Genomic DNA, 16,993 nt, shown 5'->3' on the forward strand with positions numbered 1-16,993 from the left:
CCGGAGAAGGACAAACAGTGTATGTTCTCATTCATTTGGGGAATATGAATAATAGTGAAAGGGAATATAAGGGAAGGGAGAAGAAATGTGTGAGAAATATCAGAAAGGGAGACAGAACATAAAGACTCCTAACTCTGGGAAATGAACTAGGGGTGGTGGAGGGGGAGGAGGGCGGGGGGTGGGGGTGAATGGGTGACGGGCACTGAGGGGTACACTTGACGGGATGAGCACTGGGTGTTATTCTGTATGTTGGTAAATTGAACACCAATAAAAATTTATAAAAAAATTAAAAAAATAAAAAAAATAAATAAAAAATAAAATCCTGCAAAAAAATAAAAAATAAAAAATAAAATGAAAGTGGTCAGGCAGCCCTGGTGGCGCAGCGGTTTAGCGCTGCCTGCAGCTCAGGGCGTTATCCTGGAGACCCTGGATCGAGTCCCATGTCAGGCTCTCTGTATGATGCCTGCTTCTCCCTCTGCCTGTGTCTCTGCCTCTCTCTCTGTCTCTATGAATAAATAAATAAAATCTTAAAAAATAAAATGACAGTGGTCTAAAATGACCTAACATTTTCAGTTCTCTTATGTCCTGGATGGACTGGTGCACTGCTGGGGACTCAGGGTACTTTGGCAGGGGAGAAAGGGGAGAGCAACACTACACAGGATGTGGTTCCATTGCTAAGGCCTAAATGATGAGTGTATGCATGAAGCAGCCTCCTCAAGCATGATGCCACATAAATAAGCGGTGCAGTGGTTTGGGCTCGCAACTTTACAATTCTCCCTTGTGCAAATTGCTGCTTTGGAAAATGTATGGGTAATTCCTTAGGGCTCATCCTATCCAGTTACCTAATGTAGCCATCATAGAGACTGTCCCTTGAGTTTTTAAAGTGTTCTGTTTGAGAGAAGTCTTGGGTAGAAACATGAAAAGGAAGAATTGTAGCCAGGAAGAACTCTGGGCAGGTTAGGAAGTGTGGCTGGGCCCAGAAAGAGCAGCTTCTCCAGTGCCAGCCCCTGACTCTTCACAAGTTTGGGGTCTATGTGGGCTCTCGTATCAAGAAGCCCAGACAGCAGTGTGGCTCCCCCAAGGGTTACAGGCAACCCAAGCCTTCATCAGGGGCCAGCCAGCTCCTGAGGACTCTGCCTCTGTCCGGGGCACAGGATGGCGCCTCCTGACGAAGCAGGCTACTCTGCTCCTGTGCCGCCTTGTTATTCCTGCAGCCTGGCAACTGTGGCGGCCTCCTGGAGAGGCAGAGCCGAGGACTGTCCACAGCAGTGGAATCCCCAGCGAGCTGCACTAAGTGGCAGTTGTTTGAATTAAAGGCAACTTGAGGGTGCATCAGGGTGATTTATTCTCAGTGCAGAGCTCTCTGGCCCCACTGTGGGAAGAGCTTGCTAGCAGCCCAGGAGATAGTTGTTCACAAGTCTGCACTGATTAAGAGGATATTGGTAATGAGACTGTCAGAGCAGGGACAGAACCAAGTCTGGACCACACGGGTCACGTGGCTTCTTGAATGAGTGGAGTCTGCACCGCACAAGTTCAGGAGTCAGAGGCTACCCACCTCCCTGCTCCTGTCCCAGGAGAAAGAGGAGACTGGGGGTACAGTGAGCAAAAGTAATGTGAACCAGGACTCATAACTATGTAGTTCAGGGGGATTTAACTTTTTTCCCTTTAAGCTAAAGAAACAAGGCCAACAACTGTTACCCTCTTCATACAAGAGTCTGTGCCCAGAGTGACTTACTGGGCATGCCTCTTGTCCTGTGTGCCAGCACACACGGGCCAGTCCACATGCCCACCGGCCCTGCCCCTTGGCCACATCACGTCCCTCCCCACCAGCAGAATTCTACTCACCCTTTGAGAGTCAATCTACCCTTGTCAATCTACCCTTCTTAAAGCTGTACCCACTGTGCTGGGCACCACTACTCACTCCCTCCTCTGTGCTCCCACATGTTGGTAGGTTCCCTGTTGTTGTATAATCCTGATTATACTGAAGTCATTCCAGTCCATTTGCCCTTGCTATGTGTCTACATATGCACAAACAACAAAGAAGGTGGTTCTCTTATGTCCCATAGGAGCAGTACATTCTGTCATCTTGCAACTTTTCAGCATATTTTAAACGTATCCATGAATTGTGCTCTAGTTTACTTCTACCAGTTTTTTTTAGTATCCTGTTGTGTGAATGCTACACTTTCTGTTTTCCCCTACTGGTAGGCATTGACATAGATTTCTTCTTTTCATTCCTAAATGCAAGCTGCATCGAGTGTTCATGTGCTTACCCCACGTGTATGCTTCTGTATCTTCCCGGGTAACATCTAGAAGGGGAGCTGCTGCCCTGGTAGGGGTGTGTGTATTTGGTTTTACTAGATGGGCCTAGTGACTTTGCAGAACAGCCATTCCAGTCTCTGTCCTCACATCCTCCTCATTTTGTAGAGTCAGAGCTCTGAGCACAGCCCCTGCAGACTGCCATTTTAATCTGTGGTCCTCTGATGCCCAGTGATGTTATGTTTTCTTAATGTTTATTGGTCATGAGTTTCTGCTGTGAAAGTCCTGCTTGTAGTGTCTACTCATTTTCCAGGTTGTACCCACTTGCATCATTTTTGCTTTTTGTTTCTTGGTCTGTGGGCCTCAGTAAAGTTTAAAACCTGTTTTTGTTATCTATAAAAACTGGACTTGCTTTCCTTATGGATCAAAATGCAAGGGTTTAAAAGATGAAGAGCTGTATGTGGATCCTTAACACACAGAAGTTGGAGGTCCTAGAGCAGAGCTGATGGGCTGGGTAGTAACAGCCTCTTGTCTTTGTCAATGCCATCAGATACTTTTAAAGCTCTTGTGGATCTGTCCTTTCACTTCTCAAAGCAGCCTAATGAGGTAAAGAGGACAGATCCTTCAACTGTGGTCTTTAGTAGCTCTAGTGTGTCAGAGTGGTGACCTCTGTGTTCTAACCTTCCCTTCACGTTTCCAAGATGACCATGGCCGCTGCAGCCATTGACAGGATGGCTGGAAAGAGTCCACTGATCAAGTCCTTACTCTCACTGGCCATTCTTAAGAGCAAAGGAGGCAGGAAATGAAGCTTTGTTTTGTTCTTAGCTCTGCTCATTGTCACCCCAACAGCAGGGAGGTTCTGTGAGCGAGAGGAGAGGAGGAGTGGTGATGCTGCCACACACCTACCACCGAGAAACCCAGAGGGCCTTCCAGGTTTGCCTACCTCCTGTGTGTTCTTTGCAGGCCATCGGAAATGCCAAAACCACGCGCAATGACAACAGCAGCCGATTTGGAAAGTACATTCAGATTGGCTTTGATAAGAGGTACCACATCATCGGGGCCAACATGAGGACCTACCTGCTGGAAAAATCCAGGGTGGTCTTTCAGGTGAGTGGTCTGAGCTGGGCCTTTTTGTTCTTTGTCCCCCACAAGAGGTGTTTACTTGCTCCCTGACCCATTTCCTGTGCCTGGAGGGTTGTCTCCTCGTTTGGATCTGGAATTGGATACACTTTGTTCTTTTGGATTCCTTTCCTTACATCAAAGTATTCATGTGAATGCTGTGGACATCAGAGCTGAGAAATCTGCCCAGTAATGTTTTGAAGAGGGTAATGATTTTAGATTCAATCAACATCCTTAATGAGCATGCCTGTTAAGTACCAGCCTATGGCCGATACGACAGGTACAGCGAAGAAGGTCCTGTTCCTTGTGGATCTGAAGGTCTTTTGATTAGGGGAATGTGGGCTTCAGCTTTTCCCAGGAACCTTCTTGCTTTGTAGGTTATATTTAAAAATAAACAAAAACATGCTACTTGGACATCTACTTAGCCTGAAAACAGTCCACCTCCTGAGCCCTCTTCTGAGATCCCATCCCTGAACAGAGAGGGCACGTGTCCCGGCCTGTGCCAGCCCCTCTCTGCACCGCGGCGTTCGGAGGGTGTGTCCAGAATAGCCCCAGCTGCTTCTTGGAGATGTCTTCCTGCATGCTGATGCGTCACCAACACCTAATGAATGTTTTGACCAGTTTTATTAGTTTTCCCCTTTCCCTGTTCCGTCTTCATCTCCACCTCCCACATTTGGCTTGACAGCCCCCCACCTTCATCTCACTGCACCCAAGGAAAACAGCCTGCTGGGCTGTGCCTGTGGCCAAGTCCTCTGGGAGCACCCCTCCAGCCTTCTTCTCCCCCTGCCCAGGTCTCCTGGAGTCCCCAGCCCCACCCCTGCTCTGTCAGTTGGAGGCAGTGGAGCCCGAATGTCCGCTGTAAACCTGTCCCTTTTGGCCCATTGGCAACTGTGTCAGTCTGGCTTGACAGGTGGGCACATGGCCCTGACTTAGCTCCGGGCCTCCTGAGGGAGGCAAAGCCTACCCTGAACCTGCCCACAGCCCCTGAACGAGTGTGTGCTGGCTGGCCAGCCTCCTGTGGCAGAGCAGGGCTCTTCCGTGTGGGAAGAAGGAAATCACACAAGACATCTCACTCCTCAGGCACGGAGGGAACGGAAAAGCGATGGGGGGCGGGGGCAGTAGGCAGCAGAGACTCGAGGGAAAACGTGAGCTCTTGACCTCTGTGACCAGGGGACTCTGGGATTAGCACAAGTGGCAGGATTGTGGGAGAGATCACTGCCCTAAAACTGTTGAACTTCTTTCCTCCTCCAGGCAGAAGATGAGCGCAATTACCACATCTTTTACCAGCTCTGTGCTGCAGCCAGTCTGCCGGAATTCAAAGAGCTTACGCTAAGTACGCAGACGGGGTGCCTGCCCTCGGGTTGAGGCCGCGGTGGGTGCTGCCAGGGGGCCCCGGGGGGAGGAAGGCCTGCTCAGCCCACATCCCTCCGCTGTGGGTTCTTGTCCCGGCCCTGCCTCCTGTGTGGACGTGACCCCCACATACCTCCTTGGGCATTGGCGCCTGATCTGTATGCTCGGCCAGTTGTAGCCAGGCTGCTGGCCACAGAGAACCGTTAGGGCACCTGAAGGCAGGGGCTAGGGCAGGATTTTGTAGAACACAGTATTTCCATGCGGTATTTTTGAAAAATGGTTCCACTGTAGACAAACAGTATGTCCCTGTCCGGAGGGTCTAGAGACGTAGCTGATGCTCATAATGGAATTGGGCCTGTGGGTTTAAGTCCAAATGAAGGATGGAGGCCGAGGGAAGGCAAGAGGTGGGGTGGGGGGCAGGAGGCCACAGTGGAGCCCTGGGGTGGTGCTTCTTGGGAGGTACATAGCCTTCGGGTGGGTCCGGATTCCCCTGTGTGTGTCTGTGATGCCGGGACTGAGGGCTGAGTGTGTGTGGAGATGGGGCCGCAAGGCTGGGGCTGAGCCAGAGGGGTGAGCAGCCTGCTTCAGAGATGTGCAGAGGGCTCTCCTCGGGCCAGCCTGCCCTTCCGTGCCCTCGGAGACCCTGAGTCTCAGAGCCATCAGACCCTGATGGATGTGTGTCATGTTTCAAGCATGCGGGCTGCCCGCATAGCCTCGTGCGTTTTCCAAGCACCATCTCTGGCCTTTTGTCTGTCTCGTGGGGGGCTCAGCAGTCACTGATGTGTGGACAGCTGGGTGTCTACACGGAGGCTGCTTAGTCCTTGTGCATCTGTGCGGGACACTGACTCCTGGTGCCATCCATGACACTGGTCCTGGCAGTCTGCAGGGCCTGGCCCAGCCTGCGACCCTGGGAGCTGACACACACCTGGTAGCCACAGGCTCAGGCTGCCCTCCTACTTCTCGGCTTTGCTTATGAGTTCCTGTGGCATTCGGTGTCCAGGTCCTGTGGCTTAGCCCTCGTTCCTCTACTCACCCCGCACTGGCCATGTTAGGCCTGGGGGTGGAGTGTGGGACGTAACAGCCATGAGCTTAGCTACAGTCACTCACAGCACCAGATGGTAAGGGAACGCTGAGGGAGGCACGCTGGGGCAGGTCCCGAGGCTCCCAGGAAAAGGAATCTGAGAACCAGGGGAGGAAGCCCTGGAGGGCATCTCCTGGCAGTGAGCCTGCAGACTCCTTGCACATGACAGATATGAGCCTTGTTGGATGCAGGCCTCCCTGAGCTAGCACCTGGGCTCGGACGTTGGTTTATGGCCACAAGTGACCAGGAAGATAGGCCACACTAAAGGCCTTTGCTGTCTTCCTTCCCCGAGGAGACAGTGTGCCCAGCTAGATGCTTCAGGGCCAGCCTGCAGTGATGAACTTTTTCTAAAGTCATTTTTATAGAAAAATGAACAAGTGCCAGAAAGATCCTTTGCATTTGGACCATTTATCCCAAATGTAACTTTAAGAATATGGGCATGGGGTGAATCCTTTTAATTTTTTTTTTTTTGCAATTACATAAATGCATTGAATTTTTTTTTTCAGTGGCTTTTCCTTATCCTGTGTTTCAGCAAGATGCCAGACTCCTTGGGCCCCAGCTAGAACAGTTAGTTGAAAGCTACCCAGTGTGATCAGTGTCTTGCACTGTCCTACATGCGCATGCCCTCCAAGAACATCTTAGAGCAGAGCTGAGAGGTGCTGGTGAGCGCTCGTGTGCAGGGCGAGGCCACGTGTGGCCTGGTGAGCTGTGAGCTCTGGAGCCTGGCAGTTCTACCACTAGCCCTGCTGGGGTGACTGCAGACGAAGTGTAAGTGGAGGACTAGCCAATAGCTCCATGTGGATCTACTGGGTGGCCTCCTTTTTCCTTTTTGCCTAAAACGTACTCAAGCGCATGGAAGTCTTGGCCACACCCTGTGGCTCGGTGAGGGTTTTGTGCATTTCAGAACAGAGGAGCACATGGGCATCCAGGCCGCCTATACTTTCAATACCCTGTCGATGGTTTGTTGCATTACAGTGACCTCAGGATGATTGGCCAAAGTGTGAATAAAGGTAAAAACAGGTGGAAAGGACATTTATTTCCTTAAATACAACCTTCAGGTGATAAGGAATAAGTTATTTTTTACTTCCGTTGCTGCACCAACAGTCAACAGCAACAGCCTCTCTTGCTTTGGACAGTTTGAGCATTGCCTACCAGGTGAAGCACTGGCCCCCAGCCAGCCCTGCGGGTCCTCTGCTCTAATTGCTGGGCTCGGGCCTCCCCTGCACCTGCACACTGTCTAGTCTGTACACTGTACAGTGTCCATCTGTTGAGCCAGTTCTAGGGGATTTTGTGGTGTCTTTCTCCTGGGAAACACTATGTAATGAGAGACCCAAACTGGAGGCAAGAGCTGTTGCTCCGGGATGGGACAGTCCTGGATGGCTCCATGGGCTGGAAGGGAGGGCAGCACCCAGAGCTGCTGAACCGTTGGCCAGAAACGGTCTCCTGCTGGAAGGTTTCCTACGAGGGTCTGAGTGTGATGGTGACAGAGATGATTGCAAACCTGAAAAACGATCTCAGTGGGATTCAGATGAATCAGGAGAGAGCTGTGCTGAGCCCCAGCCAGAGCACCTGAGTTTGGGAACGGGAGCAGGGAAGGTGGGTGCTCAGAACATCAGCCAGGACGGGTGTTGACAATGGAGGGTCTCAGACACTGAAAATGCCTCCTTTCTTCCAACAGAGGGGTCTGGCGCCTTTGCCTGTTTTTCCAGTGTGTCAGCTGATAACTTTTGATAACGACTTAGGTTGTGTTGGTGGCAAAACCAGGTCCTAAACGACCATTTACACAATGGGGTAATGGGCTCGCGGGCCTGGCTAAAGTCTGCAGGAGCCTGGAAAACCCCCTCCAGGCCTGTGATCTTCACTTTGCCTATATGAGAAAGGGGAATAAGTATATTCAGTTATTTTCACATAGGCTTTGCAAAAACCATGAAAGGAAGTACTTTAAAGGGTGAATGAAAAGAAAAAATGACGCTTTTTCTTAAGCTTTTGAAACTTGGATTCCATGCCCAAGCTTGCAGGGGGATTTTATATGAAGGAATGAATCTACCGTCTTGCACAGAGACCTGCTGTGACCCCTTTGTGACCTTTTGCCTTCCCTGTGGCTGTCAGGGTGCCTGGGGTGGAAGCCCTTGTTCTCCCAACTCAGGTGCTCTGGTCAGCAGCATTCACTCCCTCCTCCAGGAAGTCTTCCCTCCCAAGCTGCGACAGGCACTCTGCTCTCCACTCCCGTGGAGATGGTCGCCTGATGGTCCTTGCTTGGCTTGTGTGAGGCAGGGTCTGGGTCTGAGTCCTGCCACTTCCCAGCTGGGCCTAGCAGGGAGCCTTTACTGGAATGTGGCCAGGAGCAGAGGATGTATGGTGGGAAATGGAAGAGACAGGAAAGGAGAGGTGAGTGGGGTGGGTGTGGTGGTGGTGGGGTACTGAGGAATGACAGGAACCAGTGGATCTGGGGCAAGAGGTGTAGAAGGGTGGGCTGGCCCTGAGTTGGGAGGGGCAAGAGGAGGTTGAGGCTGCTTCCTGAAAGGTCTGGAAGATTCTTCTGGGTGCTTGACCTCTGTCTTGAGGGCAGTGGGGCAGGAGGGGCCTGTAAAAGGCTTTAGATGGGGAGGAGTGCAGTGTGACCAGAATCCCCAGCAGTTTGAAGGTGGATCTGGAGAGACTGTTGCAGAAGCAGGGAGACCAGGTTAGCATTGGGCAGTGGTCCCCGGATGTGATGCCTCCTTTGGTCACATGGCGGGCAGTGGCGGACAGGGTGGAGCGAGGTCCTAAGGGGTGAGGTTGGCAGATCACATGTTCAGGGAGGACTGGATGTTGCCATGAAAGCATGCCAAAGTGTCCTGGGTGATGAGTATCCCAGCCAACGCACTCTGGGGAGCTGTTGCTACTGTCTTGACAGAAATGGTATCTTGACAGCTTTGGTATCTGGTCGAAATCAGACGTGGTCCAGTTAGAGATTCCAAACACTGGGCCAGGTTGTGTTACACAGAGGTCCTGTGCCTCAAGGAAAATGTGATTTTTGGGGGGTAGTTCTGGTTGGGTGTATTGTTGCCCTAAATGCCGGCATCCACAGCTGTCCTGTGATGCCACCCTGGGCTCGTTGTGTTGTTTGGCCCTCTGCTGAGGTTGGCCCTAGACTCGCGGGCAGAGCCTGGGCCCCTCCCTGCCTGCTGCCCCTCAGGCCGTTAGCGGAGCCTGAGAGGAATCAAGCTGGAGGTGAGAGCCAACATGTGAGGGTCTCAACTTGGGTCTGTTCACGTGCCGAAGAACTGGGGGGGGTACCCCAACTTAGTAAAACAAATGAGCAAAAAAACCCCATCCCCTTGGGCGTGTCCGTGCCTCTGCTCTGTCAGGTGAGGTGGTCAGACTCAGGTTGTCGACAACAGGTGTGGAAGTCTGCAGTTCTAAGCTGGGCATGTCCCTCACTGTATATCAGATCCTTAAAAAAAAAAAAAAAAAAAAGATTTAGGGATAGACCAAGCACAGGAACAGTAGGGCAGAGAGAGAGCATGCGAGTCAAGCTCTCCACCCTGAGCACAGAGCCCAACACAGGGCTCAATCTCATGACCCTGAGATCACAACCTGAGCCAAAACCTAGCGACAGGTGCTTAACCCACCACATCAGCCAGGTGCTCCTCAGATCCTTCTTAAAAAGCAGGTCTTTGGTGAGTCCTGTAAATGGAGCCGCCTGTGATGTTTCCCCCTTCACGTGTTCTTCACATATTGGTTTTATACCAACACAACAGTGCCTTCTCTGCTCAGTGTAGGGTTCAGGGTTTCCTGAGCCAGTTTTCTTTCCATCTGCCACGGTTGATGAATATGATGATTTGTAAAGGTTGCACATCCAGTTGGGAATAAGATCTTGGCCTGGGAGTCGAGATCCTCATGGGGTGTGGTCTGCGGGGACACATGGGGTATAAAGCAGGACGGGACCTCTGTCCCATGCCTGATGCCTTTCCTCCATGTCTCCTGCAGCATGTGCCGAGGACTTCTTCTATACCTCACAGGGAGGAGACATACGCATCGAGGGCATAGACGATGCTGAGGACTTTGAGAAGACACGACAAGCCTTCACGTTGCTGGGTAAGCAACTTCCTGCTGGGGAAAGGCCTGGACGTTGACTTTACCGAGAGTAGAGGAGCACGACGATGTCCCACTTTGCCAGCCTGTGGAAGCTCATGGAATCCCAGTTGCCCTTGGTGAATGTCGTCCCGTTGTCACTCCATCGCAGCTCTTGGGTGCTGCAAAGTGACGCTTTCTACTTCCTCAGGCCCTTGAAGTAAAATGAGAAAGAGCCCTATCTCCTCATGCTGTGGTCTGGGTCTAGAGGTCACGTGTTCCAACAGAAAGATTGTGTCTTTAGAACCAAACCCACCCACGTACCACAGTCCTGGGATCCAAATGGAAGCTGGCCGTAAATATCTGTTAGCGTGCTCACGTATACGGTGGCCTCTCCCTTATGGCTCTTTCTGTATAGAGCATATTGTGGAGTTCTTGGACATCTCTCTGCCCTTCTGGACCTAAAGCATAATAGGGGGAGAGAAAAGACCTTTTTTCTGCTATTTTTTAGAAAAGATTTTGAGACAGCAGGTGCACACGAGCAGGGGGGAAGGCAGAGTAAGGGGGAAGAGGAGCAAGCTCCCCATTGAGCAGGGGGCCCAATTCAGGACTTGATCCCAGGACCTGGGGTCATGACCTGAGCTGAAGGCAGACGCTTAACGGCCTGAGACACCCAGTTGCCCTCTCTTGCCATTTTTGAGGAAGAGGAGCCATAAGTGGTGAAGGGGAAGGCAAGCCTGCCATAACTGAGAAGTTGAATGAATGAATCTCTGGGATCTGCAGCCAGAAAAACAAAGCTTGGGGGGGTCAGCGTGAGACTCACAAAGTGGCTCAGGGTGGCCCCTGTGTTTCCCCGCAGCCTCTTCTCTGACAGAGGTAGATGGTTGGCTTCTGAGTCACCTGACTACTCCAGAGCCACATTTCTCAGGTTCTTTGGTGGGAATCTGGGCATTCTTAGCTAATGTCCAAGTAAAACCTGGCCCAGCAGGACATGCCCTGATCTCTCTGTGGGTAGGACCCAAACTTTCACGTGCTGAAGTCTGAGTGCTTTTCACTCCACTGGTTAATCGGTAGGTAGACTGACTTTATCTTTTGTGCTCATGAAATAATGACAAAGCCGCACTGGTTGTTCCAACAAAAGATGTAACTTAACTAGAGCAGTGGCTGATGATGATTAAAAGGGGTGTAAGAACTTGAGGGCCAAGAAGTAGCAGGTGCAAAGGCACAAGGAAGAGCTGCTGATAAAGTAATTGTTGACTCACTGAGATTCCAGCCACTTTTGGAAGCAGGCGGTTACCTCAAGGTGAAGAAGCCCACCGGTGAAAACTCCTGCCAGAGGGTGTGTGCCGTTGCTGGTCTGCACAGGCAGTAGTTGCCCCAGGGTGTGATGGGACCAGGAGGTCCCAGAAGCAACTGCTCATGGAGAGGGTGTGGTCCGAGGGCGTTGCTGGGCCAAGATGACACGAACTACGGACTGCGGAGGACGGAGGACGAGAACCAGAGACATGCTTGATCCCTTCCTGCTGTTGGGTTGTGGAGCTGCGAAGGTCCTCTTTGACCGAGCTGGACATTCCACCAGGAGGCAAAGGGGAAATGGTCATTTTACCCTTCAGCTGGGGAGTGGGTATGGAGGGGACTTTCTGAGCAGGGGATCAGTAGCCTGGTTTGATGGGGGGCAGCCTGGAGGCTGCTGATCCAAGAAGAAGTGGTTCTTCTGAGGCTCCGTGGAGGCTGGATACTTTCATTCACCAAGCAAGTGGCATTTGAAAATCTATTGTGAAGAAGCCTTTCTTACTCTTGAATGAACACATCCACGTTTTTACTTTAACTCTTTTTTTTTTTAACATTTTATCCATTTATTCATAGAGACACAGAGAGGGAGAGATGCAGAGACACAGGCAGAGGGAGAGGCAGGCTCCACGCAGGGAGCCCAGTGTGGGACTCAATCCTGGGTCCCCGGGATCACGCCCTGGACTGAAGATGGCGTTAACCCCGCTGAAACACAAGGGCTGCCCTTTAACTCTTTCTTAAAGGACAAGATTTTAAATATTTGGGGCTTCCTGTGCCCTGCAGTTTTTGAAGCAGCCACTCAGCCACTAGAGTGTGAAGGTGACCACAGACAAAATGAATGGGCATGACCTTTCTAATAAAACTTTATTGATAAAAACACACCATGGACTATGGGTCATCGGTTGCCAACCCCCGTTTTATACCTTCAGTTTTATTTGCTCTTTGGTGTTTTGCTTGTTAGAGTGAGGTACTGCCTATTATAATAGTATATCAAGAAGGGACTTTCTGGTCAGTAGAGTGCACAAAGCCTAACTATCGTTAGGACTCAATAGTTATTCAGTATCTCAATATCTACTAGTTATATTCTTACCATGACACTGTGGTGTAGGCTTTGGAAACTGACAGAGCATTTGTTCCCAAGAATAAGCGAAGGGGAGAGAAAAGTGATCTGTCGCTCCTGTGAAGGTCCCAAACCAGCTTCCTGACCAGTACTTTAAATAGGATATATTTGGGTGCAGGACATTCTGAGCACTGATTGAAAGCCTCGTACTTTACTTCCCAGTGGGTCTGTGGGTGTGCAAGCATCAAGTCCCCTTTCTCATCTGGGGTATCACCCTCTTGCTTTAACCTGTCTTCCTTTTTTGAGTCTTATCAGTCATGCTAAATTTTTTGGCTTCCAGCTGGTTTTTTATTTATTTATTTTTTTCAATTGACCAAAACCAGTTATTTGAATGGCTCATGCATTTCTGCAGACATTTGTGAATACTTGGAGTTTGTAACCATTATTCATGTTTCTGAGTACCTATGTGCCAGGGCAAGAACAGGGGTTCATTATCTCATGGCTATTTTTTTTGTATATTTTAAAATTTTATATAGAAAAATTTAAAAGTAACTTCCTGCCCCTATGGAGCTTACACAGTAATAATAGTCGTCTATCATTAGGTCTAGAGCTAGTCCAGTTCATGGTTGTGTAGTCTACATGATCGGTAGTTTTCAGTCCTAGTATATTCCATCTTCACCTCCCATTTTTTTATGGGTGTCACTGACTTTTTTTTTTTTTTTGGCCTGCATAAAGCATTGCAGCCAGAGAGAAATATGGGAGACAACTGTATTATTTCTCAAGCTGAGTGGTAGGTTGACATGTGTTCTGTTATTCTGTAACCTTTTTCTGTAGGTCTGATCTTCTGTTATTCAGAAAGAAATGATAATGCCTTAAAGCTACATGTAAACTTTAAGAAATCATCCATGTCTTTGATAACCAGTCGATGCGGCAGCAGGCATTTGCTGCCACGACGGTTCCAGGTTGTGTGTGTCTGTACCTGACAAAGAGCATGGAGTGCGAGCCTGCCTGGCAATGGCGGGGAGCTGGCTTGTCCAGAAGTCCTCCTCTTCCTCCCCCATTGGCACTCTGGATGTGGGACGCAGATGTTTGCTGGGTATTAGGTTCAGAGAGAAATGACCATTCTTATTAAATTCATGAAAACATCCATAAAGTATTTGGTTGAAATGAAGTTGAAAATGAGTCCGCATGATTGTTAACACTCCTTTGCTCTTGGAGAAGTTAAAACAGTAGCGTAACCCACCTGGCTTGATCAGGACAATCAGAGTGAGGATATTTCCCTTCTATTCCAGGGAGCCCCTTCACCCTCTGAGCTGTTACTGTGAGTGGTGGTAATTACTTGGTGAGGAGCCTGGATCACTTTAGGTCCAGAAAGGAAAATCAGACCTTTTTTTTTTTTTTAAGCCCTTTAATAAAGGGTAAAATGTCCTTTCTATCCTACCGTGGATGCTGAGTGTCACTCATTTTTTTTTTTCTTTGCAGGAGTGAGAGAGTCCCATCAGATAAGCATTTTTAAGATAATTGCTTCTATCCTGCACCTTGGAAATGTGGGGATTCAGGCTGAGCGTGATGGTGATTCCTGTAGTGTATCAGTAAGTCGCACACGAGCACCCAAGATAAAACGCACACAATTGACTCTGCTCTTAGAGTCTTATACAACTGAAATGTGTCCTCACGCTCAGAGGACGCTCCTAGGTTATTTATTCTTAACAGTAATGGTTTCTGTTCCCTTGCTGATAATTTTTTAAAAGAATACATCCTTTTCAAATCAGCTGCCATCAGATTTCTATCGCTGAGGGCAGGGAATTTAGTGGCTGTTAAATAAGTTCTTTTTCTCGTGGATTACTTTTCCAAGTACTCTGATGTCCATGGAATTCTACAAAGTGTTACCACTCCATGAGTACTTTCTGAGTCCCCAACTGAGGTCCATGCAGCAAGGAGATGAAGGCATGTTGGATGCCATATTTGGTGACTGTCTTCAAGGGGCTTACAGGATAATCTGGTAGACAAAAGATGACCTCACTTGGCAAGATTATGACAGTACGATGCAGAATATGGAGACATCTGTGTGTGACAGCATTGCAGATTGTGAATTACCCCATAAATGCTCAGAGTGACTGTTACCTTCCTGGTGCCCAGTGTAGCACCAGTCATGTGCTAGATAGGAAACCTCTAGGTGGTTGGATGCAGGAGGTGTTGGAGACATGTAGTCCTATACATAGCAGCTGAGTGTGCTCCTGGATATTTGTGTCAGGCTAGGTCCAACCTTGGTATGCTCACCTTAAAATGGTAAATCTTGTGCCCCTGAGTGGCTAAGTCCTGGGGAGGTATGATGTTCAATTCTTACTCCCGATGACTTAGAATTTAGAAACCAAGATTCTTAAAAAAAAAAAAAAAAGATTCTGGGAAAAGATAGAAGACAATCCTATAGACTACAAATGTGGGCCTATGTGTCCACACCACTCACAATTGATGCCTTTTCAATTGACAAACGTTTGTTAATCTCCCTCTGTTTGCCTGGAGTTCAGGCTCATCAGAAGGTGAAACTGGTCCTGCCATTAGAGGAAGACCTGAATGGTAGTGGGCATCTGGCCACCCCCCTTGACCCATACATTTTCCCTGAAAGAGAAATGGTCTTGGGGGTGGTGGGGGGGGGTCTGGGCCTGTCAAGGTTGCTGCCACCTTTGGCGTGGAACCTGCCGCCTCAGGAGAGCTTTGGGGCTCGTGTGCTTGGGCCCAGTGCGAAAGGGGGGAATGTTGGAGTCAAGCAGTGTCAGGTGGGCGGGCAATGAGGTTGGCAGCAATGGTGCTGTGAGAGAGCCTGTGCTGTGCAAGCAGGCCCTGGACCCCGGCAGTGTGAGGACTCGGTGCCCCTCCAGTGCAGGCCGCATACTCCCTGGCTCTGAGGCCTTTGGGCCAGTGACAAGTTGCCCTCATATCTTTCTCCTTGTGAGGAAGGCATAAAGGGTCTGTACCTAACCCCCAGCCATACCCCAGTAAATGCCCCTTGGTTCCTTAGGGCAGCCATAAGTGTCCTGGTGTAGGGACAAGTGACATTAGGAACATTTTCTTTGAGAAACTCCTGGTTTGGGTCTTTGAGGTACAGGAAAGGTGACCTATATTCTTTGGTTTCCAACCCACCCCTCACCCCTCCCCTCCCCTCCCCCAGTCCCTCCTCCCCCATCATGGATTCTTACCACATCTGTACCTGTTCTCTGAGGTGCTTAGCATGGTTGTAATTTTGTTTCCTGTGGGGTGGTTGGCTGCATGTCTCTCCCCTGGTGAGACTCCACAGTCTCTGAGGGCAGCTGCTAGATGGTGCCCAGCATGTTAGGTGGGTGCCTGATGAGTCGATGCTTGATCAGTGCTGGCTTCCCTCACTCAACTCTGGGGCTGGGGCTGGTGTGCTCTCTTCCAACCCTGACACACGCTGGCACCACCGAGTGTTTCTGTAAGGACTACACGAAGGTGGGAATACCAAGGCACGTACTTGGGGAAGAGAGGACAGAGATCACAGGTGGTGGTTTGGGGAGAAGAGGGAGAAACCAGATGGTTTTGGACACCAAGTGGGCAGCGGGGACTATCTCTCTGAGATAACAGGAAGTCAGATTGTTTTTTATGTTTTTTTAAGATTTTTATTTAAAGATTTTATTTATTCATGAGAGAAACAGAGAGAGAGAGAGAGAGGTAAAGACACAGGCAGAGGGAGAAGCACGCTCCATGCAGGGAGCCCAACATGAGACTCGATCCCAGGACTCCAGGATCACACCTTGGGCCAAAGGTGGTGCTAAACCGCTGAGCCACCCAGGGATCCCCAGTTTATTTTTTTTTTAAGATTTTATTTATTCATGAGAGACACACACAGCGAGGCAGAGACCCAGGCAGAGGGAGAAGCAGGCTCCATGCAGGGAGCCTGATGTGGGACTCAATCGCGGGACTCCAGGATCACACCTTGGGTTGAAGGCGGCACTAAACTGCTGAGCCACCAGGGCTGCCCTGTTTAAAATTTTATTTGAAAGAGAGCACCCAAGCAGGGAGGAAGGGTAGGGGGAGAAGGAAAAGCAGACTCACTGCTGAGCAGGGAGCCCGATGCGGGGCTCGACATCTAGGACCCCGAGGTCATGACCTGAGCCAAAGGCAGACACTTCACCTGGCTGAGCCCTCCAGGTGCCCCAGGAAGTTGGGCTTTTGACCACAGGAACTTGGTCTAGGCTGATCTTGCCTTGCTCTCTATTTAGAGACTGTGCAGAGAACTTGTGCGTAAGAGCTGAGTCAGGACGGCCGGGGTTAGATCCTGGTTCTGCTGCTTACTGATAGTTAACCTTTCCAAGTCCGCTCCCTCACCTGTGGGGTGGGGGTGCTATGACCTACCTGAGCCCCGGGCTCATGTGATTGAGCTCTGGCCTGGTACCCTGGTTGGAGCCAGAGTGGACCTTCTGGGCAGCCTTGTTACTGCACAGGGTTGGAGAAACTAAGGCCCACAGAGACCGTGATGACCGTTCATGGCAGAGCCACCTCGGACCCCATCCCTGTGGTTTTCCTGTGTCACTGCCAGCCTGGAGCAGGGTGTCATCCCCGGGCTGATGCCCCCAGCAGTGCCGTGCATGGGCTGGGTACACGGTGTGTGCACAAGAAGTGCTCACTAAATGGTTACTAGTGAAAGTCTTTCTCCAGTGGATTTTGGTTTATTCCTCCAGTGCAGACAGTGGGCTGGCTGTCCATGCACGGTATGCCTTCTGCTCGGTAGTCTGGATTTTTAATTAAAGCATGAAAATGTGTTC

At 50.1% G+C, this 16,993-nt stretch overlaps 1 protein-coding gene across 4 annotated transcripts in view; it reads left to right on the forward strand.

Moving 5' to 3' along the window:
* Nucleotides 1-16,993, forward strand: part of MYO5B (myosin VB) — a 332,476-nt gene that overhangs the window by 201,627 nt on the left and 113,856 nt on the right. For all 4 annotated transcript variants that reach the window (XM_055324565.1, XM_055324564.1, XM_055324566.1 and 1 more), the window contains 4 exons: nucleotides 3,220-3,363; nucleotides 4,627-4,708; nucleotides 9,779-9,886; nucleotides 13,695-13,804. In XM_055324565.1, coding sequence (XP_055180540.1) covers nucleotides 3,220-3,363; nucleotides 4,627-4,708; nucleotides 9,779-9,886; nucleotides 13,695-13,804 — 444 coding nt within the window. The remainder of the gene's footprint in view (nucleotides 1-3,219; nucleotides 3,364-4,626; nucleotides 4,709-9,778; nucleotides 9,887-13,694; nucleotides 13,805-16,993) is intronic.

Source organism: Nyctereutes procyonoides, unplaced genomic scaffold (assembly GCF_905146905.1).
Source record: "Nyctereutes procyonoides isolate TBG_1078 unplaced genomic scaffold, NYPRO_anot_genome, whole genome shotgun sequence".
Lineage (NCBI taxonomy): Eukaryota > Metazoa > Chordata > Mammalia > Carnivora > Canidae > Nyctereutes > Nyctereutes procyonoides.